The 27,646-nt window shown below is 36.6% G+C and overlaps 1 protein-coding gene across 2 annotated transcripts; it reads right to left on the bottom strand.

The window, feature by feature from the left end:
• Positions 1-1,830: 1,830 nt before the first annotated feature.
• Positions 1,831-25,889, bottom strand: laptm5.S (lysosomal protein transmembrane 5 S homeolog). 2 transcript variants are annotated; one of them, XM_018249518.2, is made up of 8 exons: positions 25,749-25,889; positions 13,124-13,196; positions 10,320-10,396; positions 9,668-9,805; positions 9,468-9,590; positions 7,431-7,523; positions 3,942-4,040; positions 1,831-2,252 (listed from the first exon to the last, which is right to left on the bottom strand). In XM_018249518.2, the coding sequence occupies exons 1-8, from the start codon at positions 25,833-25,835 to the stop codon at positions 2,136-2,138; spliced, it is 807 nt and encodes a 268-aa protein (XP_018105007.1). In that variant the 5' UTR covers positions 25,836-25,889; the 3' UTR covers positions 1,831-2,135. The 2 variants fall into 2 exon arrangements, with proteins under 2 accessions (XP_018105007.1, XP_018105008.1); XM_018249519.2 differs by lacking the exon at positions 25,749-25,889 and adding an exon at positions 18,123-18,285.
• Positions 25,890-27,646: the final 1,757 nt, after the last annotated feature.

The following is a 27,646-nucleotide window of genomic DNA, read 5'->3' as shown; positions in this document are numbered from 1 at the left end:
TCCGTTTTTCTGCGTTCAGCCACAGGGGAGCGCAGGAGTAGACGCATTTAGCTTTTTTTTCAATGGGGCTGTACTCACACAGTCGCATGTAGGTGCCCGAACGAAGGAAAAATGCAGCATGTTGCGTCTCAACCTGCGTTCGGCGCCTACATGCACCTGTGTGAGTACAGCCCCATTGAAAAAAGCTAAATGCGTCTACTCCTGCGCTCCCCTGTGGCTGAACGTAGAAAAACGGAACGCAGGGGAGCGCAGCTTCAACCGCTCATCCGTAAAAGCCCTAAGACATTACATCAGGACCTACTTATTTGGATTTGTGCACACACAACACTGGCAAGGATCGTGGCAGGTTTCATAGGTTTTGTGACTTCATTTTGAATGGAAGTGTCACTTGTGATGGCACTACACTCTCAAATAGCAAAACTGTTGCGTCCATTACATCTCATTATGTTCTACTAAAGCATGTGACTTGCAGTCCAGTGGCATAACTACTGTGGATGTGATCACACCTGAGCCCGCACCACCTTGTAGCCCATTGGAGCCACGATAAGCAAATTGCAGGCGGAAGGGTGGGCAGCTAAAAAAGATAGCAAAGCCTATGGGGACCTTCCCAATAGGCTAACATTGACTTTGGTAGCTTTTAGGTGGCGAACTAGGGGGTCGACTATCGAATGGTCAAATGGTCGACTAGTCGAGCGATTTTTAGTACGAATTATTCGAATCAAAGCCGTAGTCGAAGGTCGAAGTAGCCAAAAAACCATTCAAAATTCGAAGTTTTTTTTCCTCCATTCCTTCACCCGAGCTAAGTATATGGGCCCAATGTTCAGTCAAACTAAACTGACATTTGTTGGGGTATTTTAAGCAAATGTATGTATATCATGCAAATCAGGGTTCAGAATCTGTTCTTTATATGATTGGATTGTTTGTGAAGGATTCAGCATTCAGTCCAATAAAAATGTATGGATTGAGTGCATCTATAGCATATCATGTATAGTTTTTCCAATTATTTTTTAAATAGGAATCTGGGGAAAAAAGAAAAAGACCCAAAGGGTGTGCACTTGACCAATTTTCAACTGCTAGAAGCAGCTAGGCCTAGTGTCTCTCAGTGATAAGATTAAGTGTGGCTTTAATTTATTAATCTTATATTCCTTTCTTGCCAGAGGCATGCAATGTAATTTCCAATCCACCTGCAATTTGCATTTTTTTCAACATTCTTGATTAGAATGGTTAGGTTATAAAAGTTGGGTTTTTGGTACTCTGTACAAAGCTGATGGCTAGAAACAGATTGCTAAAATAAAATATTCCAAATTAGATTTTTTGGCTTCTTCTTCCTTCCCTATCCCCATCCTATATTGATCCTACTTGATCCTACAGTCTTTATAATATGCATAGTAAATTGAAAATGTAAATTCACTAACAAATGTGGCCCGTGTTTAATTCACATACCGAAAGCATATTTCAACCACTACTTCGAGTGAAGGATTCGAAGTAAAAAAACTTTGAATTTCGAAGTGTTTTTTGGGCTACTTCGACCATCGAATGGGCTACTTCGACCTTCGACTACGACTTCGAATCGAAGGATTCGAACTAAAAATCGTTCGACTATTCGACCATTCGATAGTCGAAGTACTGTCTCTTTAAAAATAAACTTCGACCCCCGAGTTTGCCATCTAAAACCTACCGAACTCAATGTTAGCCTATGGGGAAGGTCCCCATAGGCTTTCCTAAGTTTTTTTGATCGAAGGATATTCCTTCGATCGTTGGATTAAAATCCTTTGAATTGAACGATTCGAAGGATTTAATCGTTCGATCGAAGGAATAATCCTTCGATCGTACTATCTACACTAAATCCTTCGACTTCGATATTTGATTTTAAGGATTTTAATTCCCAGTCGAATATCTAGGGTTAATTAACCCTCGATATTCGACCCTTAGTGAATCGGCCCCTAAGTCTCAGTCTAAATGCAGTAACCCAACCACTAACTTTGCAGTTTGTAAATGTACCTTTGTGTCCTCAATGTTCTTTAGGTGTGTGTGCTTTAAAGTGTGATACATGAGATTATAAGGGAAGACACTGTTATTATATTGTTATTTTTTCCCTCTGCACATTTATCTGGCTGTTTTTGTCATCATCCATTCTAGCAAAGTGCTGGTTGAGTAGCTGAAAAAGACTGCTTGGTTGGTCCTTTCGTAGAGTATGGAAAGGGGCATTTGGTGGCTGATCTGACTGCTTCCTCATAAGAGGGCAACACAACCTGTAAAACACAGAGTAACTTTGTGGTTACATAGAAGAAAGTTAGAACTACATAGAAATTTACACAAAGTAAGGTAAATGTGGCCAGTATTCGTCTGAAAATGTCAACACTTGCTCCATTACTTGATATCAAGCTAACTGTATAGTTATTAATGCAGGAGCACCACATCCATGAATGTTCACGGAACTGATTTGATGGAAAACTGGTGACATTACTTAAGAAACAATATAGGCCAACTTAATCTTTGAGTGAAGGAGGATTTTTACTATACAGAATGGATCTTGACCGATTGAATCTGTCTTCCAGTACAAAATGTGGAAGCTTTAGGCTGCCAGTGAGTTGTCGGTAGTTGTACTTTAATAACAGCTGAAGGGCCCTTTTATAAAGTATTGTTCTAACCAAGTTATTCTACTATCCTCCATGTCTCCTTACAACTGCATAGCTGCAGGGATCCTCCATTATTGATGTGGCTTGTAGCATTATCTCCTGTTTGCACTCAACTACAAACAGGAGTAGTAGTATTATTACATAAATCATATGAAAGTTGAGTTAAAGAACTGGCCATACAAGGTATGGCTTTGACGGAGTTGGCCAGCTTAAATATATTACAATATATGGACAAACAATCCCTGTTTTGTTTAAAAGAGGAGGGCATTTTTAAGGAGCTTGAGGCACAAAATGTCTCACCGTCTTAAATATATGGATAATGGGTTGTGGTTGAGTGCAGAGGACTCTTGTATTTGTCTATGTGAATTTTGTGGTCACAACCTCATTGCACCCCCGCCTAATGGTTTAAAAATTTGTAGTGAGCACAACTTTCCCTTGTTTGTTATAGTTTATACAGGAGCAGTGACCAGCTCCATGTTGTAGTTCCCACCCTTTCTAGCTATAGTCAGGTGATCCCAGTGGTGGACAATAAAAGGGCAGCCAAGTTTGGGAGTTTTAGCATTGAAAGCAAGTGAGTTGCAGGTAAAACTTAGTCCCTGTGTTTAATATATAATGATGCAGTTGAATTCTTAAATTAATCAGATATGTGATGAGTGTAGGAACTGGCCACACCAGTGATGACTTAGTTGACCAGCTTAAATATATTGCAATAAACGGACAAACAATTCCTGTTTTGTTTAAAAGTGGAGGACATTTTTAGTAGCTTAAGGCACCAAATGTCTCAGTGTCTTAAATTATATTGATAATGGGTTGAGTGCAGAGAACTTCTTGTATTTGTCTGTACCCACCTACAGACAGCTGCTTGGACAGGGCTAAGGTCCCCCTACAGTGCACAATTTATATACAGTACAATACCATAACCTATAGCCCAAAAGTTGAAACTTGAAAGCAGACTCTGTAAATAGTGGCCACAACCTTTCATGAAAAATTGGTCAATTTATTTCTACTAACATTGGGTTTAAGTCAAGAAAAGAAATTAAGGATGTGCAGTCTCAGTAACAAATATACACTTTTAATGTCATAAAAACATCTTGCATTTTAGCTGTAGCATTTTGTGTTCTGGAACACTGGTGTACCCAGCAGACAGTGACAGAGAAGACAAAACAGGCTCTGACGTAGTTAACTGCTGAAGTGTTCAGCCGTTTCAGAATGATGTGCCAACAAAAAGAATGATATGAATATAGACCTCCTGATCCCAGACACATTCTTACAGTTCATTAGACAACATTTTAACTTTCTCACCTTTGAGATTTCCTGCTGCTTTTTTGCATCTTCATCTTTGGAAGTATTTGCATGATGAAGGGATACAAAGACTTTCCATATGTGGTAAATAAAAATTGCCTAGAGGCAAAAGCAAAGCTATTATAAATTGTATACAAGCAACTTAGGGGATATTATACTGAGCATTTATGGAGTTTTAAATATATTGCATTTTTCCAAGCAATGACCAGATGCAATCCAGTGTAGCTCGTGGTTTTGTGCATAAAAACTCAGAAGTTTGTGGGGATATTTATAAATTTCATCTCATCAAATTGAGCCCAGTAGCTGGTCAGTTTGTAAAAGCTTGGTAATGTAAGACTGGCCACACACGAAAAGATCTGTTCATTTGTCTAGTTGCCAAATGCACCCACAGGCCCGGACTGGGAATCTGTGGGTTCTGGCAAATGCCAGAGGGGCTGCTGTATGGTTCAATAGAAAGTTACCATATAGTGGGCTGGTAGGAGGCAGTTTGGGCTGGTAGGGGGTTGTTTGGTCCTCTGTGTACTTGGAATGGCAGGGCCTATTTTAACTCCCACTCCAGGCCTGCACGCTTTATAGATCTGATCTGACAAATTTTGCTAAAATTTACTATTTTGCCAAATCCCGCAGATGCAATCATTCTGCTTTCAGAACAACAAATGGATTAAAAGGGGGTAACTTGTATGTATATATAACTTTATTTATAGTGTGCTACTAAGATATGCATTACTGTATTCTTTTTTACAATACAGAATAGTACACACAAGGAGGACAGACATTATACTGAACAAATATGTATAAATATTGAGATTAAGTGCCATGTGGTAAGAGATAGTGATGGGCGAATAAATTTGCCAGACGCGAATTCCCAATAAATTTCCACGTTTCGATGAAAATCCGCCAGTGTCACAAAAAAAAATCAAAACTTCAACACTATTCGGACACCCATTGACTTTAACGCCAGAGTCAAAATTTACGGGACTTGACACAGGCATCAAAATGCAAGTTTTGTAAATTGTTTGCCATTTTGCGAATTTCGCGCAAAGCAAAATTCTGTCAGCAGAGTTTAAAACTGATTGCAGGGTAGAAAGGTGGGATTTTGGGAGTCCAATGGGTGGTTACAATAGTGTAAGCAGGGCAAGAGAAGGGCATGGATTAGTGCTTTAGCATTTACAGAAAGAAAGGGGGTTGTATCTTGAAAACTTTGCAGAGGAAAAAGCAGCAGGTTTTGATAATGAGAAGTATGGGCACATTTGTGCTGTGCCTGCTGCAGATGGGCATGGGTGCAGTTAGTAGAGGACAGAATTGAGTTATTGGTATTGACAAGTAAATAAGGAGCATGGGAAGTGAGAAGAAGCTAGAATGGAGAGAGTTAGAGCAGATACATGAACGGAGTGTGTGAGAAAAAAAACATAGATTATATGAGAAAATGGATAATTGTTAAATGCTGGAAAGGGATAGGATCAAATGACTGTTGAAATACTTATGTATGCTTGTGTCTGTCCTCTATTGAAAATCAAAGGAGAAGCTTAGATAGAGAAATGGAGATACCAAGGACTGAGAGGAGTCATCAAGGGACATTTTAAATCACACAATATAATTGCAGGACTTTCAGAACACAGAAAACAGCAGAGACTGGAATAAAAGTCAGACATGAATTTGGCGGGGGATGTGGCAGAAGGATGACTTTATTCAACAACTAGATATGCCAAGCCAACAGTCCCAGACTGCATTTACAACAGAATCTCCATGCCAATCAACAGGGAACAAAGGAATTTCTTAATTTTGGGGCCATACAAGGGCAAACACACTGCAGACACTCGACCAAGTTGCAGGCTAGTATGGGGCCAAAATGAAAGCTTCCCTGATTGATATCTAAATGGGGTGCATGTACACTTTAAAGGGGTGGTTCACCTTTAAATTAACTTTTAGCATGTTATAGACAGTTCTAAGCAACATTTCAATTGGTCTTCATTATTTATTTTTTATAGTTTTTAAATTGTTTGCCTTTTTCTTCTAACTTTTTTTCAACTTTCAAATGGGGTCACTGAGCCCCATCTATAAAGCAAATGCTCTGAAAGGCTATACATTTAGAGTAATTGCTGCTTTTTATTACTCCTCTTTTTATTCATGCCTTCTCCTATTCATAGTCCAATCTCTTATTCAAGTCAAATTGCTGAAATTGCAAACTGGAGAGCTGCTGAATAGAAAGCTAAATAACTCAAAAACCACAAATAGAACAAAATGAAAACCTATAGCATATTGTCTCAGAATATTGCTATCTACGTCATACTAAAAGTTAACGCACAGGTGAAGAACCTCTTTAATGCTCTGTAGGAAACAAGGGTATCAGTTCACTACTCATTGCATTGCTTCTTCCTGCAGTTGATCTGCTATTTAATAACAACAGCAGCCAGACTGGTAAACAGCTAAGGAAAAGAAACATTTTGAAACATTTCAAATCATGTTTTCAGATACATATTTTTTTCTATGTAAGCTGTCACCGGCAGTGAATGAGGCCAAAGGAAAGCAGACAGAAAAGAGTTATGATACATAGCATTTGTTGCTTCCTTGGCAAAATGATGTAGTGATAAAAGACTGCTTTGGTACATGACTTCTGTCACCTCCACAGTAGAACTTTGGTAGAAAGTACTTTGTGTTACTTTCCATATAAACAAGGCTGACGGTGCTGAGACCCAAACACACAAACAAGCCTTCTTTCGATAAAATCCAATGACGAGTCTACACTATTAATCCTGTTTCAAAAAAGAATCTTCTCTTTGAGAAATATGCTTCAACCTCCGGACGCAACATGGAGCAAAGAAAAATATTTTTGTGAAATGTGCTATCGCTGTAAAAATATCAACTAATCTATTAGTCAGTTATGATAGGTTCTATCCCTGCACATGTATTCTACAAGTGTTGGTGTGATAGACCGTTTCTGTCATTCTATAGACCCAAACAGCGCCAATCAACACAAATGTTTTGCTTATATCTTTATTTTTATAAAAAAAAATGCAACCAGAAAAAAAAGCTGAATCCATATAATTTTTTTTAAATCAAACAATGTGAAGAGACTTTGTCCCAAATTGGCTTCCTTTGACAGAAATGTAGTGTTTTGCTTATTCCCTGCTAATGGAACAGTACATTTGCTTTTCAAATCATCCGCAGTGATGGTAGCTAGGAGGATACACGCAGTGATATTCAAGCTATTCATTTAACCTCTTTGTGAGTAAATTGCTTGCAACATGTTGTATAATCAGTTGACATTGCTTTCTCCTTGATTTTGAATGAAAACGCTATGCAGTTAAATGGAGGGAAGATCAGATTTTAACACTCCTTCCATTGAACAGAAAATTGCAGCTTCTCCTACAAAGTACACTGATGATTTTTTCTCTTTTAAATGTCATTAGGCTGGGAATCCTGCTGAGGGTCTAATTTCCCTTCAGAATGTGAGGCCTGTACATAGGAGTATATGTGTAGATAATTTACCTTTAAAATGAGGACTGAAATGTACATGATGTTGAAGATAACCAGGTCCATGACGTAATTCCGAGAAGATCCATTTTTCTTAGGAAAATAGTTCTAAAACAAAAGGCAAACATGGGTCATTATTAGGCTTTACTGGCACTGTTTCCTTTAACTTTGCACATGCTCCCCATTTGTGTTTGCAGTATCTGCCTTTGTTGCATATTATATGGGCAACATGTGGCAGGACAAGGGTGTCCTCTGGCACACCCTAACCTTGAGCATCATTTAGAAAAACAAAAGCACCAGTGGATGCCTGTCCAAAGGAACCATGTACCTACTAGGTGACAAAGGCGTCCATTAAATACAGGGTCCCTTTGCCCCTGTGTGAGCTGCTCTCTATTCATTATACATGATTTTTAATCCAGGATAAAGCATGAAACAGGACTCTTACCTGCCACTGGTACAGTGCTCTGTGTGGGCATCTATCTATCTATCTATCTATCTATCTATCTATCTATATCATATAATATCGTATCTATCTATCTATCTATCTATCATTTATGTATCTCTATCATTCATCTATCATCTATCTATCTATCTATCTATCTATCTATCTATCTATCTATCTATTTATCATCTATCTATCTATCTATCATCTGTCATTTATGTATCTCTATCATTCATCATCTATCTATCTATTTATCATTCATCTATCATCTATCTCATCTCTATCTATCTATCTATCTATCTATCTATCTATCTATCTATCTATCTATCTATCTATCTATCTATCTATCTATCTGTCATTTATGTATCTCTATCATTCATTTATCATCTATCTATCATAGTTACATAGTTAAATTGGGTTGAAAAAAGACAAAGTCCATCAAGTTCAACCCCTCCAAATGAAAACCCAGCATCCAAACACACACCCCTCCCTACTTTTAATTAAATTCTATATACCCATATCTATACTAACTATAGAGCTTAGTATCACAATAGCCTTTGATATTATGTCTGTCCAAGAAATCATCCAAGCCATTCTTAAAGGCATTAACTGAATCAGTCATCACAACATCACCCGGCAGTGCATTCCACAACCTCACTGTCCTTACTGTGAAGAACCCCCTACGTTGCTTCAAATGAAAGTTCTTTTCTTCTAGTCTAAAGGGGTGGCCTCTGGTACGGTGATCCACTTTATGGGTAAAAAGGTCCCCTGCTATTTGTCTATAATGTCCTCTAATGTACTTGTAAAGTGTAATCATGTTCCCTCGCAAGCGCCTTTTTTCCAGAGAAAACAACCCCAACCGTGACAGTCTACCCTCATAATTTAAGTCTTCCATCCCTCTAACCAGTTTAGGAGCACGTCTCTGCACTCTCTCCAGCTCATTTATATCCCTCTTGAGTCCAAAACTGCACTGCATACTCCAGATAAGGCCTTACCAGGGACCTATAAAGAGGCATAATTATGTTTTCATCCCTTGAGTTAATGCCCTTTTTTTATGCAAGACAGAACTTTATTTGCTTTAGTAGCCACAGAATGACACTGCCCAGAATTAGACAACTTGTTTTCTACAAAAATCCCTAGATCCTTCTCATTTAAGGAAACTCCCAACACACTGCCATTTAGTGTATAACTTGCATATATATTATTTTTGCCAAAGTGCATAACCTTGCATAACCTTGCGTTTATCAACATTGAATCTATCTATCTATCATCTATCTATGTTATAAATACTAATTTTGAACGTTGTAATTTCATAGAGGGCCTGTGAACCCTTTAACAAACTGAATATTAGTCTTTGAACATTACAGCTAAGTTTTACTTTTGTCTAGAAAATAACATTAGCATGATACACAGTATTGCAGTAAGACTGTTTCAGTAATGCTGATCGAATGTATTCTGAAATAAACAGGTTTAACACTTTCTGTGGATTATTGCTTCCAATCTACAGCCACCAAGATCACAAATTATGCTGCTTTTAAGGTAACCTCAAAAGTGACAGTATGATAGGTCTGTAAACATAGAATCAGAGGAAGTTATTGACCTCTACTTACCATGGAGCTAAAATACTCAAGCTTTAAGTAAGATGGGAATACAGAGAAGGAACTGCACTGAATCAGCAAATTGAGGCACATGTCAAAGACTATTTGTGCTGGAGTTTGCAGCAAGGGATCTAACTGTAATACAAGAACATGGGTTGTAAGATCACATATTAGGGACATACAAAATTTCTAAATAAATTAAGGTCACCCACCAATTTATCTTTTATTGTTACTCCTTGAGGGACTTGGTTTGAAGTCTGTTCCATATAAATGCTGCAAAGCATCAATGAACTGCTGATAAGGTCCAAGACCTGCAGAGCCAGAAATGGGATAACCAAGTGGCCACGTTTCTAGGAAAGGATAATATTCAGACATAAGTTCATGTAATCACAAATGTAAGGATGCAGACATAGCTATAGCCCACCACTAAAGCATAGCTGAATGTATATTTCATTCATGATCAATCAGATGTTTTCCCTTTTCTATCTCCCCTGAAATTTTTTCATCTACCGCACGTGATTTAGGCGATTAACTCATGTTTAACAGAGACTATTTATTCTGTCACGGCAAGCATGGACCTATTCACTTGTAACGTTTATACTTACTAGGAGGGAAAGCTGTGGAAAGTGAAATTTGACTGGCAAACTACCACAAAGGTAAAAAAATAGTCTTTGTTAATACTCCTATGGCATTAACTTAATGCTCTTATTTAAGTTAATCGCCAGTTTTTCACTATGATCCACTTCTTTGCTTCTTACGCTGTTTTTATCCAGCTAGTGGTCAAATGGCTGGAAATGTGCGCATCCACATCCATAAATGACATTCACGTGAATTATTTGGAAAAAAAATAAAGGTTCGACTTACCATCAGTATTCCACATGACAGCAAGAGGCTGATCACAAATAGGTTGAGCAAGAGAATGTAACTGGAAAGAACCACCGCTGAAAAAAGGACAGATTTCAGACTTACCAATACAGATATTCTCTCCTCCCTTTATGTAAAAAGGAAATAACACTTGTTGCTTAAATGGAGGAGAATTTCTTTTTCACACTAATGGACTGTATATGGACTAATGACGTCATGTTGGTGCCAAAATTCACTTGTGGGGTGGGTATTTAAGTTGTTTCACAGGAAGTGCACAATATCCTGATCAAAGTTGAGGTTGATTTATTTTTAAGATTAAATAAACCTCAACTTTGACTATTCTTTTTTTGTTTTGGTTGTAATATTCCTCAGAGTGCTGTCATCTCATGCTTTATTTATTATTTTATACGGACTGGCACCCAGGCAACACTGAACTTTTGGTTGTGTGTTCCATTTCCTGCTATGTGTATATATATATATATATATATATATATATATATATATATATATATATATATATATATATATCTCTATCTATCTATCTTTATATATCTATCTATATATATATATATATATATATATATATATATATATATATATATATATATTTATATATATATATATATATATATAGACAAATACAAGACTCCTCTGCACTCAACCCATTATCAATATATTTAAGACAGAGACATTTTGTGCATACTGCTACTGAAAAATGCCTTACCCTTTAAACAACACAGGGATTGTTTGTCCATATATTGCAATATATTTAAGCTGGCCAACTACGTCAAAGTCATCCCATATCTGGCCAGTCCTATGCTCAATTTTCATCTGATTCATTAAGAATTCTATGGTTTAATTATACATTTTATAAAAGGGACGAATACGTTTTACCTGCAACTTACTAGCTGCTTTCAAAGTAAAACTCCCAAACTTGGCTGCCCTTTTATTAGACACCAGTGGGATCACCTGACTATAGTTGGAGGGGGAGGGAGCTACAACATGGAGCTGGTCACTGCTCTTGTAGAACTATAACAAACAAGGGAAAGTTGTGCTCACCACTAGTTTTTAAAACATTAGGCGGGGGTGCAATGAGGGTGTGACCACAAAATACATATAGACAAATACAAGATTCCTCTGCACTCAACCCATTATCAATATATTTAAGACAGAGACATTTTGTGCATACTGCTACTGAAAAATGCCTTACCCTTATATATATATATATATATATATGGCATGTAAAGATAAAGCACTAAGCAGTTATATAGTTGTATAGGCAATTATAGTTGTATATAGGCAATTTCTGGAGTGTAAGAAGTCATTTAAACTTATAAAGGTATAAAGCTGGACATTCGCGAAATGGCAAAAAATTCACGAAATAGTGCCGGCGTCTCATTTTTTAATTTTCGCTGGTGAATTTTCGTGGTGAATAAATTCGCCCATCACTTATTACAAAGACAGCAAAAAATATTTATAAGATGTTTTAGCGTTTAGGCATGAATTAGCACAGTGCTTTGCAATAATAATTCATTACAAAAGACTGATTAACGTATTTAAAAGGATATTAAACCTAAAATTAAGACAATCTTGTACACCAGTCTAGACCTGGGCTAAACCATTGAAGTCAATGGTACAAATGTACGTCATGAACATTTAACACCCAGACAAACCTTTAAATAATATAATTACCTAGCTTTAAAAATACATGTGATTTAACACAGCTTACCGTAGTGGCAAAGTGTAAATGTCATTTTATTGCTTATTTACACATCTTTATATATATAGTATGCTCCGTAATAATACTAAGAATTCCATAGCATCACCAAATCATTCAAATCATCCCCAGAGCCTTTGTTTTTTAGACCTTTGTTATTTAGGGTTGTTTTGTTGATAGTGACAAGGCTTAAATCAGTAGCCAGACAGTATAGCTGTCCTCCTTTTCGACACCCAAGTTTTATATGGACATTGGCAAGACATACAGAAGAGTAATAGGGAACTAATAGTTTGTTGAGGGCTTTAAATAGGTTGCAGTTACGCATATACTATCACTCCACAGGATCCCTGAATACATCATGGGCAGTTAATTTGTATGTTTATATGAGAGGAACAGAACAGTTGCCCGGTCTGCTCTTTAACCCTGTAAATGCCATTCTGCGTTTCACATAGCTTGGGCAGATGTTATGGGTGTATTCTGAGGCTCAGCAAATGAGGAATGTTTTTCATTTTTATGGATGTTTTCTTTTCCTGAATTCCAAGGCAAACCGCAGTAGCCAGCTCTCAGTTTGTTTTTGAGCTTACACCTAGATAGGGAATACCATTTACAAGAAGAACCTGGATGAAAATCCCTTTCCAACCAACACAGTTGCTTTTTTGACATTTAGACTGAGTACTACATGTTCTTACATCGTTCCTCTATAATTAGTCTATTTAAATAAAATGTTTTCTTTCGTTGGGGTACATGCTAGCAAAGGTAGAACATTAAGCAACCATCATACAATATTTTCATAATAGAGGGAACCCTGATTAAAATAACTGCAGTCTATATACACATTGCATTAATAAGCTTGCATTCATATGTCGACTCATTTAAGCTATGTATTTCTCCTAGAAAGTCTAGAATCTAGAAGTGGCAGTTGTGTGCTTCAGTTTAAAAACATTAATAACATTTAATTATTTTTGATTATTGGTAAATAAAATATGCAAAAGTTATGCACAGCCATAGAAATAATATTTCCACAAAGTCAAATGACTGGGATAAACTGTGAGGTGTGTAGCTAGAGTTACAGTAACTGTAGCCTTACCAGATGGGTCGTATGTGTCTTTCTTCTTTTTCACATCAAGAGTTTTTTCAACCAAAAGAAAAATGTTCATCACCTGAACAAAGAAAAGAATAAAGGTTGAGCAAGTCACTCATCACTAAAAAATGTTTTAACTCTGAAGCTAGAAAATGAACTGACTGTGAAAATTGAAATCTTCCCCTGATCATTTTAGGTGCTCTCAGATCATTCTTTCATTTATGCTTGCTTTCAAGTGCAATCACATTGGGATATACATCAGCCAAACTATTTCTAATGCTTCTAATGACCTTGAATATCTAATGTCCTCTAATGCCATTGTAACTGTTGTTAAATAAGACATTCACATTAAATGCAATGCAAAAAAGACAATGGCCAAATTACTTTCAACGGTATATTTGAAGAACTACAAATACCATACAGTAAGTTATAATAGAGACACTTATTATGGGGTAAAGGGAAGTTGTTTTTGACAAAGGATTATGCCAAAAACATCGCAGTGATTCTCATTTGCCCAATGGTATTTGCATACTAGTAGCTTTTTTCCACTTCATGGGGTTGTATGTTATTCCACAAGAGGGAGGAGTTCATTAGTCAGTTAGCTAAGCTCAAAATCTTTGGCTCCCAACCCCTTGAACCAGGTATGTACCATTTCCTTGATGATCTCTACCTAGGGTTGCCACCTTACCCTTTAAAACAGAACACATATGGAATTCACAGCCTGCATGGCTAATGAGCAATTCATTTAGGTGCATGCTGCAGACTGAACTGATTTATGTGCAGCCATGCATCATGCATCTAAATGAATTGCTAATTAGCCATACAGGCTGTGAATTCCATATGTATTCGGTTTTAAAGTGGTTAGGTGGCAAAGTTAGGAGGCAACCCTATCTCTACCCTTTGTCCATTGTTAGCAATGCTAACAAACCCCTAGATCCATGAATTAAACCCACTCAGAGGGCAAGGTCCTAAATCTTTTATTAACAACCTCACCAATATTACAGTTAGAAGAAAGGCAGAGCTAGGGAATATCCTGAAGAGGCTGATAAAGTTAACAGCCCATCATATTTTGTCCTTTGTTTTGCCTGTGGGGTGATTTAACCGTATTGAGGGCAAACCCCTGTGATCCAGCAAAATGCAGTGCCAAATGTAGGATTTAGAATGCTGCGTAACAAAATAATTGAAAAAATCATTAAATAGACTCGATTTTCAAGCCGACCCGAGTATAAGCTGAGGTACCTAATTTTACCTACTAAAACTGGGAAAGTTATTGACTAGAGTATAAGCCAAAGGTGAGAAATGCAGCAGTTTTTAGCTGAAAGAGCAAGTGAATGCTCAAAAACATGGTAAAAAATTGCATTGTTTTGTGCCAAAAAGCTAAGGTAAGCACTGTGGGATATAGCTGATATAGCAGGGAAAGTTGTCAGCAGTACAATTAAAGATATTATATCAATGTTTCACAAGTAGAATCCTAGAACCTAGGATGCTGGGAGTTTTGTTTCAGCAACTGTTGACATGCAGTAGGTTGGCTGTTATATAAGTCTGTTGTGTGAGAGTGGGGCACAGGGCTTAACTGGGAGTGCGTGCAGGGCTAATCGCGTGGAGAACAAGCATGCGCTGGTTCATGATGTCACACGTAATCAGCCGGGGACATCACTCGCAACGTGCCATGGAGAACCCGGCAATCAGGAGCACGCAGCCATTCACTTTGATCAGCTAGGTATATATTCATACTGACTCGAGTATAAGCCGAGGTAGACTTTTCCAGCTCGGCTTATACTCGAGTATATACGGTAGGTTACTCTATCCAATTATATTTATTTTGACATGAAAAGCTCACATACAACAAATCTAACACTTGATTTGTCTGCTTTCCCTAATAATGTAGCAATATGGCTAGAGTATGTTGTATTACAAAACATCCTAGAAAGTATTCAATGATTTAGTAAGCCTGTAACATTATATCAGAACAAAGTGTATATGGTTCAAAATGGCATTCAAACCATACATCTTTATGACCACTTATAGTCTTGTAATGTCCTTACATTCATCTCTACCCCCTTTGAGGATCATCCACATCATGCCGATATATTTGTATCCTTACTTTTATATTTTGAGCTCTTTTTTTCTTAGTCTGAGTAGTGCATCCTTCCTTTTAGTTCTTTTCTATTTTCCTACCCCATTCTTTATTTGCAAGCTTCAAATGGCTCTGCAATAGATATCTCTCAGTTGTCAGACTCATTTCTGGCTCATGCAGTTATATTGAAGTTTTTCATTTTATCTCCAACCTGTGCTATGTGGCCTGAATCCACATTCTTCACATTATTAACCCTGCAGTACAGTCTGCTCAGTTTTAGCCTTAGGGCAGGGTACTGCATACATTGTATATTCATCCTCATGTGCTTTAGATTTAAAAGGACAGAATTTATGGCGGTTGGAGATTTTTATTTAAGGGCATTTTGACCTTTTGATTTAAATAGTCGAATACATTCAGAAAATAATAATTAGATAGAATGGAAGAAGTGTATCACTGTAAAATAAATGCTTCACTCAATACTTGCATTCATATATAGTACTCTGAGCATATCAAGTGCCTTTTTTTCTAGAATAATGATGAACTTGGAACACACTGCACTTTTAGAAACTGTGATATATTCCCTCCTGCTCCCATATACTTGAAAGTCACAAAAGCAGGGGCAGAAGATATTGTGAGGATGTGATGTACTGCAGGAGGCAGTAGGAAGCTACAGTAATTCTGTAAGCACAATTACAGTAATGCCCAATGGTCAAAAGCATAACTGTGCCACTTTATGTGAGCTCCTAGCAGCTGCAGTGCAACATTTCCCATCCACATTAACATATGGCAAGGACTAAATGTTGTTGTTGCTGCGGTTCCTTTTTTTTCTTCTCTGCAGACATGAAACATTTTCATCTTATATTTCACACTCTGTCTCCTTCTGCATCATGCCTTTAAAAAATATTTAACTTGCTTTGTCACAGCCTGTAAATGACATGTGTGACACAGTTTGTTTGGTATTCTTCTTCTTCTTTCGCTTCCCAGTTCTATACTGATACATATCATTTATCTCTGCAAAACTCTCTCTTATCCACCCATGCTCTTCAGCATCATGTTGTAAAGCTTCTGCTCAACTTTTCTTTCTTTATTCCAGATTTACTGAGCTTAATGTACAGTGCTGTTTTATAACTGAACAGAGAGTCAAAATCAGGAAGAATGGGGGAGATGGTGGTGATCTTTTTATAGAAATTGTAAAATTGACTGTTGTGCTGGGTCTCGCATAGAACTAGCAAATGACACAGGTTTTCTTGGCAGTGACTTGGCCGGAATCTGCATTCAATTTGCTAAGCAGATGCCGAGATTAGAAATGCAAATTTACTACATTTTTCCTAAGCTCTCCTTTAAAGTCTGGTGTTATACAGAGTATTCACAAAATATGAAAAACATAAATGAGGGTTGGTCGGTTTTCTTCTGCCCCCCCCCTATACTTTTGCTTCTCCCATAGAGCTAGCTACAGAAAACGACAAATTTGCATAGCTCCCATTTTACTTCTATCTGCCTTCCATTTTAGGAGTATATTTATCAAAGAATGAAGTTTGCCAAAAGAGATTGCCAAAGTCCGCTAGAGTGAAATCCTGCTGCTCGCCATTCATTTGAAAGGTATATTTATCAAAGGGTGAACTTTCACTTTCATCCATTGATAAATACTCTCTTAAAAATGTCATAGAAATTAATGGAGAAGACAACTTTCCCCAAGTCCCTGGGAGCACTTGGGGAAGAAGTGCTTCTTCTTAGACTCATTGGTGTGAAAATAGCAGCATGATTTTACTTGATTCATCAATGAGTTGGGCCACCTGGGTGCATATATGACAATATCAGGAAGTAAGATTGATTTGGGTTTGAGTCACTAACTGAAGAGCAAATTTAATTGGAAAACATGACTTGTTAAAGTGGTGTCACAATTCTATGACTCTACTGACTACCATGGGGATTTATGTTGATTTGATCCAAGAGCAAGGGAAGCTTCAAAACAGCCTTCATCATTATCTTTTCATTATCAAATTTTTTTAAAAAATGGGCGTTGGTTTGGGCAGTCTCTCTCTCTTAAAAGCCGCAAAAGCAGGCGGCAGGGGAGGATCTAGCCCACAGGTTGAAACCAAGGCACAGGAGACATTTACTCCAAGTAATGCTATTAAAGGAAAACTATACCCCCAAAATGAACACTTAAGCAACAGATAGTTCATATCATATTAAGTGGCATATTAAAGAATCTTACCAAACTGGAATATATATTTAAGCAAATATTGCCCTTTTACATCTCTTGCCTTGAGCCACCATTTTGTGATGGTCTCTGTGCTGCCTCAGAGATCACCTGACCAGAAATACTTCAACTCTAACTGTAACAGGAAGAAGTGTGGAAGAAAAAGACACAACTCTGTCTGTTAATTGGCTCATGTGACCTAACATGTATAGTTTGTTGGTATGTTTGTGAGTACAGTGAATCCTACGATCCCAGGGGGCGGCCCTTATTTTTTAAAATGGCAATTTTCTATTCAGGATTACCCAATGGCACATACTACTAGAAAAGTATATTATTATGAAAATGGTTTATTTACATGAAGCAGGGTTTTACATATGAGCTGTTTTATGCAATATCTTTTTATAGAGACCTACATTGTTTGGGGGGTATAGTTTTCCTTTAAGCAGAGAGGTAAAAGACCTTTTATACTATTGTAAAGTTCAGGGGGAGTGGGATCGCCCATGCACTATGGCCACAACACAGTAGTAGAATGAATGTCTTTTTATTCCTTATTCAAACAAACAAACTGTATCTTCAGCAGGTAACAATCACAACGTAAACAAGCTGTATCCTCAGCAGGTAAAATAAGTCAACTTAAACATAGTCTTTGGCATAAAGTAAAAGTCACTTTCATGCACAGCAGAATTGAAAGAAAACAGTTCATATTCCCATTCAGGGATCAGGCTCACCTAGCCTTACAAAGCTTTTGATTCCCAGTCAGGAGAGCAGTTTCCAAACACACTTCTCTCTTGCAGACCTCACGTGTGTCTACCAACCCCCTTCCTGAACTCTCAGGGCTCTCTTAACTCCTGCACTGCTGCAGTAATTAGCCCTGCTGTGCACCCTCCAGGTACCTGAATAAAGGGGAAATATACCTGCTGTCCAGGACCCACCCCTGGAGTCCTGTACACTATGAACAGAGGTAAACAAGTTAGGGACCACCTTACCTTTACCTTGACGTGGTATGGTGGCTTATCAATTTTATGATCATAACTTTGTAACGAAAAAACCCTGTTTTTTTTTAAATACATGCACTTGCATATTTATTGAATTACTAAGACAGGTGACCAGGGAATGTGCATTGATTAATTGGCCAGGTCAGTAGCACTTTCATTGTACTTAAACATATTATAATTTAGCCTTAGGAGTGAACCCACAACCCCCTTTTTGTATTTGAAGCTTCAAAACAGGCAGGGTACTGTGCAAAAGGTAATCTCAGATGGAAATCACACCAATATTGTAGGCTAAATAAAAATGGTTTGATGAAGTTTTGGACACTGCAATGCTAAAAACATAACATTAACAAACTTTCATGTGTCCACCTTGTCATTAGATAATTGACTTGATACATTTGCTAACTCTCCAATCTTTTTTCCTGTTAATATATTTGGCATAAACAGACCAGGGCTAGAATACAGGATGAAATACCTCTGTCATTAAGTAGGAATATTAATGCATTATTGCAGAAATAATTGCCATTCTCACCTAGGCAAATTTCAGGCCTGAACAGACCCTGAGATTTATGAAAAATCATAAGAATAATAATCACATTGGTCCCCCAATTCACATTCCTGGCGCAAGGAGTTAGGACAATACATTTCCAGGATCTAAGGGACTCTTTGGGCCTGGAGTTACAATATCTCACTGTTAATCTGAACACTGGTGGAAACCCTAGGACACAACGAGGATAAAATACCCCCTACCATAATTTATAACAGTATTAGAAATCAGTTCTGTGACCACATAAAAGCACAAGGTCAAAGATCAAAACTTTTTTTCATCGAATTTGGCTATTCTGCGTTTGAAGTTAAATCGTATGATCGAACGATTTGAACGGTTTTATCATACGATTGAAAGATTTTTACTTTGACTAGCATAGGCTAACAAAGCACTTTGGCGGGTTTAACTTGGTGAAGTATTGAAGTCTACGTTTTTTTTAAAGAGACAGTACTTCGATTATCGAATGGTCGAATATTCAAACTATTTTTACTTCAATTCGAAGTCGTAGTATCATATTCGATGGTCAAAGTATCCAAAAATTCCCTCAAATTCACTTCGACCCTTGATATATCTGCCCCCAAAAGGTCAAAATGGTTCCACGAGCATATAAAAGCATAAAGAAAACTGAGTGATTTTATACAGGCAGTGGAACTCGGAGGTGCCATCTAAAATCTTCATATTTTACAACATGGGGTACTATATTTTTTATCATACATAAGTTCCAGCAAATCATGTGACAGAAATTATATTAATAAGCACCAATTATAACGGATGACATTATTTAACAGGTTTATAAAGATATAATTTAATAATTCGGACGTGCGGCAACAAATTTAGAGGCACAGCGTCAAATTCGCCGGCCCGGGGACCCCCTGTTATAAATGGTGCATTCTGATGTCAGAACGCGCCGTTTATAAGGATATAATTTACAGTCTGGTCCCATAGGGAAATGACCAGACTGTAGATTATAAAGGTATAATACAGTGTTAACAGACAAAAACACTAGGTCATACTGATTCATTTGAAAGTATCAACGTTACCAATTATGCTACTCAGTGTGACCAACACTATTCACTTATTTCATGGATTCAGTCATAAGCCGGTCAAACACAAGTGAGCTAATAAAAATGGTTCAACTTGTGACTGGCACATCAGTGTACAGGGAGGCATGTATCTAAAGTAGATTTTCTAAAATGTGTTTTTCGAATTTATCAAGTTCATTCTTTCTTGTTCTAGCTCGTTAGGATGAAAGTATTTTTTTTCAGAGCTGTATCCTTGCTTTGCTCTTGGCTATAATTATTATGTCTTCCTCTCCGCTAAATAATCCATAAATCCCTTGTCTTATTGCCTTGGCATAAACAATATCTGTTTTTCCTGTAGATATCAATGGATTCTCTCCTGCGAGTATTCTGTGGATAACTTTCTGCCATAGACATAATCAGACATATAGATTTTCACCTAATTATCTGACTTGACAGCAACTCCAAGTAAAAACAAACAAAAAGAAAAACAAGACACAAAAACAAGCAAGAAGATAAAATCTGCCCACTGATAAAACAAAAAAAATTCAATTCCCAGTTCACCAATTTAGCACTAAGTGGACGCTTCTGTGTCCCCACAGGCAGCCTTATATTATTTAACCACTGTTTTAACAAAAATATTTCAGTAGTTGGAAAACTCTGTAATACACAAAGGGCTAAATATATTTAAAAATAGAATTTACTCCTAGTACGTCTTTAAATGTAACCTCTACAGAGGAAGCAGACCCTTTGGCTGCAGGGGGGCCCAGGAGATACAAGGGGCCCCATGAGGCCCTAATTAATGCACAATTCCAACATATATTGGTAAAAAAAGGACAACCTCTGGATATGTTGGGGGCCCTAAAATTAATTTGCTGTGGGACCCAGTAATATCTTGTTACGCCACTCACAAGAAAGGTCTGATCAAGTTAGAACAGATTTTAATATAGTAGTATAGTATTTTTCATGGGCTCCCCTGTAAAAGGTGAACCGGTAAGCTCAACTTGGATGAATACAGTAATTTTTAATGGCAGGCTATATGTGGGTGTAGTAAAGAAATTAATGAATTAATTGAAAAAAACTGAAAGAACACCTTAGTGTTCCTTTAACAGTACTGGTGCCCCCACCCCCGGGGTTGTGGCTCTCAGCACACCACCATGCTTCAGTAAGGTCTGCCATTTATACATATTGTCTCCTTCCAATGTTTTGTCTTCAATTCATTCAAGTTTTCTGTTGATACTAAGGTTTTGAGCTTTCAGCTTAATTATGAGATCATAACAACTTTGTTAAAATTTTGGGGAATTACAGAAGTAATCTTTAAAACGAATGTTTTGCATGGTATCACTTCTAATTCACGTCATTTCAGGAACCAGCTGTTGCTACCATGACTACTGGAAAGACATATGTGAGGTCAATAGACAGGCATCCTTTCTCAAACATGTGGAACTCTGATCAAACTGCCTCTATAATAAATGATCTTTTATGAAATAGGAAGCAATGAATCCTAAAGGGGTTGTTCACCTTTAAATTAACTTTTAAATTTTATTTTTTAGCATGTTGTTAAGAGTGATATTCTGAGACAATCTGCCATTGGTCTTCAGTTTGTATTATGTGTGGTTTTTGAATAATTTAGATTTTTGTTTAGTAAATATCCAGATTGGAACTTCCAAATACAGTAACCCTATAAACCAAGCAGTGTTGTTAGACATTGGAATATGAATAGAAGAGGCTTGAATAGAAAGAGAAGTAGTAACATATAATAATATCAATAAATGTGTAGCGTCACAGAGCTCCCATTTGAAAGCTGGAAAGATTCAAAGGACGAAGCCAAATATTTAAAGAACTATAATAAGATTGATTGAAAAGCTGCTGAGAAATGCTCATTCTATAACTTACAAAAAGTTTAAAAGTGAACTACCCCTTTAATTTATATTTTGGCATACTGACCAATTCATGTTTGTGTCAATATTTTATATAGGGCTTAGCTGAATGTAACTGAATGTCACCCCATGGGTGTAAAGCTGTAGTGATTAGCAGAGAAAAATGATGGTATCTGTATATCGTCAGTAAAATATATCCACTCATACTGTACACTAATTTTCTGTAGATATAAAAGAAAAAACATAGTTTTATGACTATGGAGCAGTCAAATTTCCTAGGTAATTCACATGCACTTTTATAGAGAGCACTCAAATTGACTGTGGAATAGTATTCCCTGACAAACCATTTATAGTTCCTGCTTTATTTTAATAAATATAATGCACAGTGGAAATAAAAATGCTGCAAGAGATGTTTTTGCTAAGCATTTGCCAACTATTAAAACTAATTTATAAATTGCATTATGAAAAAAAATACACTATTTATCTTTTTTTTCGCAATTTAGTAACAGACAAATTAGCCGAGCAGTCCTCAAACGAGTAGTAAACTAATTAGCAAGACTTTTAATGACACACTTGCATAAGGAATATGATTTTAGATGCAGATCATTTAGGCTATTTAAGGCTTATCAGAAGTTGGCAAATGTTAAATCTATTTAAATGTACAAAAAAATGAATGAGGGCTTGATTGATAAATCACTAGCAGAAGAATCAGAGCTGTTACTTGAATGGTTTGTCGTAATCATTTCACTGTTTTCATCTATAGAATTTTTTTTCACTTTTTAACTCAGTGGTGCACTTACAATAAATAATGTTATTTTTTTCAAAACCTGTACCCAAGGGAAATAAGCATGATATATAGGAGACAATAGTCATTTGTAAGTAATCATACAGCAAAACTTTAATTGTAGACCTGACCTTTCTAATTGTTTACACTTATATTAAAGGGGTTGTTCACTTTCAGATTAACTTTTAGTATGATGTAGAGAGCGCTATTTGCAATTTTTTTTGTATTATTTGTGGTTTTTGACTTATTTAGCTTTTTTTCTGCAGCTCTCCAGTTTGCAATTTCTGCAATCTGGTTGCTAAGGCCCAAATTACATTAGCAACCATACAATGATATAAATGAGAGACTGCAATATACCGAGACTAAACTAGTATGATGAAGAAGGCAAATCCTTCTAAAACCATAAAAAATAAAAAATTAAAGGCCAGCTGAAAAGTTACTTCTATAATATACTAAGGGGTATATGTAATAAAAGGTACTAAGTTTGCACAGGTGCAGTAACCCATAGCAACCAATCAGCAGGTAGCATTTTATTGGTCAAAAAACAAACATCTTATTGGTTACTATGGGTCCCTGCTACTGGGCAAACATAGTACCTTTTATTAAATACAGGGGCGCTGCTGCCATGAGGCAAGTTAAGAAACTCACCTTAGGCAGGTGAGTATGGGGGTAAGACTTATCTTAAAGAGGATACTGACTTTAGAAAATAACCTTTATTATTATTATCTATCATAACATTGTCTTTGAATGCTATTCATAATTTTGCCATAAAAGTATTTGCTTTTACATTACCTTTCTTACTAAACTGTTCCTCTATGAGGGGGCTGCCATATTTGTGCAGCAGGAGTCCGTTAGTATTAGAAACTCTAACTCTGACAGGTTAAGATGGGACAGTCAGGTTGGCAAAACAGTCAGGTTTAGGAACTTCAAGTAACAATTACTTACAAAAGCAGAACTATCATCAAAAAACTATCAACATTACCTATAGTTACTTTTTAATGTAGAATAATATTTTGAAAAGAAAATGTTTAGTGTCAGTATCACTTTAAAGGTGACTCGCCCCTTTAAGCCACCTGCACTTGAAAGCATTCCTTTATTGTCAGTCTGTATGTTTAGTCATTCACAATTTTAATTAGGGGCATTGCTAGGTTCTCAAAAGACTTAGGCCAAAGTCTCAAGCCATGCAGCTGGAGAGGAAGAGCAAAGTGCAAAATGTGCACAGAATCTGCCATGTTTTATACCCGCAATGCAGCATTCATATTTTACTTGAGTCAGTGTGGGTGCAAACTTTAACATGACATCCACTTCTGAGTCAAAGCATATATGCATTGTAGAATTGTATGGGATGCATGCAGGGGGGCATAGTAATAGTAGTAGTACTAATGTATATAAGGTATACTAAAAATTGCAGCTCGTGCTTTATAATATATAACCTATAATTTGTTTGCAGATATGGTCCTGTCTTCCAGACAAAAGCTTGCATTTGAATACAATCATTAGCCTTGCTGCCAAACAAGCAGATCAACTCAGTTTGGCCCAATCTTCTTCAAATATATAAAAAAGCAAATTTCTTGACTGTATACAAATAATATAAATTGTAGGATACCTAGCTGTTTTACATTCATTAACTAGTAGTTAAATGAGTTTTATTTAGACAAAATTGATGAACTTAATGAGCCTTTTTCAGCCTTATTTGCTATGTTATAATACACATACAGTAGCTAGCCTTTTTTTTTAACATATTTCATTGATAATAAACCTAAGAATTTCACTTACATACACATACATAAAACTTGCACAGTAGCTTATTCCTAAAGCCTTAATAAAGAGCTACGGGGGAAAAAATGGCTGGCACATACAGCAATTAATTTCAAAACCAATGGACATTATTTACCAAATAATTTTGAAATAATTCCAAGGCAGCAAGAATATCCCAAATTTTTAGAATACTATGGGGAACATAGGCTGGCACTGGACAGACTTAAAAAAAATGTAAAAGTGCTTTACCATATGTAGGGTTCATTAACAACATTTTACCTTGACATTTGGGATAAGACTAAGGGCTCTCTTTTTTTCAGCATAACATCCTCTGGATGAACAAGCGCTTTAAGCAGTTTACATTTTGAGCTTGGAAGAAAATATATCTGAAATAGACAGTCTTTCAAGCTGTAGAATAAAGAAACTCTTTCAAGATGTATAATTTCCAGACTGATGCCTTTCTGAATGGGCAAATGGTTAGCTTCCTTCGACCCAGCTTTTCAGCAAAACTGTATGCAAAGAATTTTGCAAAGCAAATAAATGATTAAAAGACATTACATCACATGTATAAAATAAGACATTCGAGAATTCGTTAACTGTCAGGTCCATGAATATATGATTAATTAATACAGTTTGTAGAAATGTCTCATCTACAAGAAAAATGTCATGTTTATTATTCAAGATTAATGAACAAACCTTCTTAGCAAAATCAGGATGGGTAGAGCACGACAAGATAATAATAAGTTACACTGTACAATACAGAGGGCATGGTGAATAAAAGCGTAGGAGGTGAGTGACTTAGCAAAGCACACTGCATACAGCACTAGTACATGTGTCATCCACCTTTTTGTGCTATATATCTCACCTTCTTACCTAAAGGAATTGTGGGAAGGAATGTTCTACTATTGACATCACAGATAAATAGATGAACTGGTTTGTATAAATTGCCTCTTTGGTTCTAATATTGTGTTACATGGTTGTAGAACCAAATGCTAGAATGACCAATTTTTACAGTAAATATTTGAATGCATTTGTTTTTCATTGTTCAATTGTTCTAGTTTCTGCATATCAGAAATATACTGTATGGGGTACTGGGTGAGCTCAGGTAGTGGGACTAGGGAAAATCTGATGGACACTCCTATTTAAATATTCCCCGTTCAATAACAGTTGCTCATCAGCAGTGTTCTACAGTGTCCAACTTCCTAAGTTTGCCCAAATGGGCTTTTTTCATGAAGAAGAACTTCAACAGCTTTTTGGTTAGTTTTCCTTAATTCGAGATATAGAGACTGTATTGCAAGACAATTAGCAAAAATAACCAGTATTACAGGGCCCCTGCACAGGAGCTAATTGGCCCTAACAATGTCTTCCACTTACCATATGGTATAGGGACAGGGTGTGAGCTACAGTTCGGGAATTACAGCAGCTAGACATTCTGGACTCCTTAGAAGAGTTTGGTGCCATATCTGCTTCTCTTGCTGCGTGACTGTTTCAGCTTGTTTCTGATATTCTGTCAATTCTGCCTCACTTCCTTCCTGTACCACTTCAGCTTTGCATAAAAAAGTCGCACGGACACATAACAGCTAATTTATCAATATGGCATACAAAAAGAGGAAATGAAAACATCAGTTGTGGTTTTTAGCTAAGGAGAAATATATATATATATATATATATATATATATATATATATATATATATATATATATATATATATATATATATATATATATATATTAAACAGCCTCATCTTAAGTGGATAATGATTCAGCCCTTTGAAGCATTCATTTGGTCTATTAAAGTATTAAGAAACTATTAACATGAATCAAGAAGCTAAAAATATCAAGAAAATATGTCAAGAAGACAAAAATATAATACAGAGGAGTTTTAATTTAGCATAAAGTAAGACCCACCAAGTATAATGGTAGTAAAACATAAGGCTGAAGGAAGCAGGTCCACTAAAAAAGATACATGGTCAAAGTACTAAATAAATTAATTCCCTCAATATTGAATATTTTCATTAGAATAACTGTTCTCTGAGACCTTACATTATAGCTGGTCAGAGGGCTCAGCAAAAGCACATTATAGTCTAAAATAATTAAGAAGAAAGCCGAACAAAGCTCAGATGGATGGAACACACCAGTGCACACTTAACACTATAATAATTATCACACACACAATTATTATACACACTATAATAATTATTATCTCAACCTTGTAATTAACCTGTATATTTGAAATGAGGAAGTCATTGATAGTTTATTAAGAGAACAAAGCTATGTTTTGGAGAATGGCCATATAAATAGTAATCAGAATGGTTTTATAGACAAACTTATGTCAAACTTATGTTTTTTATAGACAAACATGTCAACTTTTTTTTTAATTATGATTGTACTGTGGTGGGTAGTACGACAGTAGATTTGGTACTTAGATATTAAGGTTTGATACAGCACCATATAACAGACAGCAGCAACAGAGGCAGACCACAACAGGGCCCTGATCTTACTGCTTGCATTACGACACTGGGCTTCTCTAATCATAAGATGTCCCAGCAGCCACTGGGTCTTCAGTCTGTATTGGAAAATTATGAATTAGTCATAATATTAAGGCAAACATCAACTCAAAAACCACATTAATAGCCTTTGGTTATCTATGGGATGCTTGGAGCTGGATGGCGGTGCACTTGACAGCCCTTATATAACCCGCCCAAAATATCTCTTTGTGCATTAATGGATATTTTATGATTTTGCTTAGGATATTTTCAGCCCAATATGTCATCCTCAAAAGTTTGGGATCAGTGCTTGACTCCTTGACCCTAAACCCATCCCAGTATGAAACAACAACATTGCCTCAGATCTGTCCAGTCTCATCTTGAATTAAGCCAGGTAGACTATAACAATGCCCAATCTGTGCTGGATGCAGATGCATACAAGCATACACTTAGAAGCAATGTTTGCTCCAGGGTAAATATTTATAATAAAGAATTGGTATTATGAAGTGCTGAAATAAAATCTTGTGATGAAAAGCTCTACATATTCCTTCTCTGTGTTTATATAAATCTCGAATGTTTGAAAAGCTGGTTTCATAACATAATATAGGAAATTTTCCTGACTGAAGTCTAGGCCTATTTGTTAGGTTCAGAGATCGTTCGCACTATGTAGTAGTGGGCACCTCTGTTCCTATATCACAGCTGCACATAGAAGGTTCTTGTGTTTAAGCTACATAGCTGAGCCTTTTGCATTACCTAGATGGATGAGTGAGTTCTCTGTATCTACAAG

Source organism: Xenopus laevis, chromosome 2S (genome assembly GCF_017654675.1).
Source record: "Xenopus laevis strain J_2021 chromosome 2S, Xenopus_laevis_v10.1, whole genome shotgun sequence".
NCBI lineage: Eukaryota > Metazoa > Chordata > Amphibia > Anura > Pipidae > Xenopus > Xenopus laevis.
Note: the sequence above shows the minus strand (reverse complement) of the source record. Positions and strands in the feature narration are given on the sequence as shown.

Excerpts from the sequence above, each read along its gene's own strand:
- laptm5.S (XM_018249518.2), bottom strand. The coding sequence starts at position 25,835 with ATGGCACCAAACTCTTCTAAGGAGTCCAGAATGTCTAGCTGCTGTAAT. Across the intron at positions 9,806-10,319 it reads TGTCATGTGGAATACTGATG|AAACGTGGCCACTTGGTTAT; the intron begins GTAAGTCGAACC and ends ATCCTTTCCTAG. Across the intron at positions 7,524-9,467 it reads TTGAGTATTTTAGCTCCATG|AACTATTTTCCTAAGAAAAA; the intron begins GTAAGTAGAGGT and ends CTTTTGTTTTAG.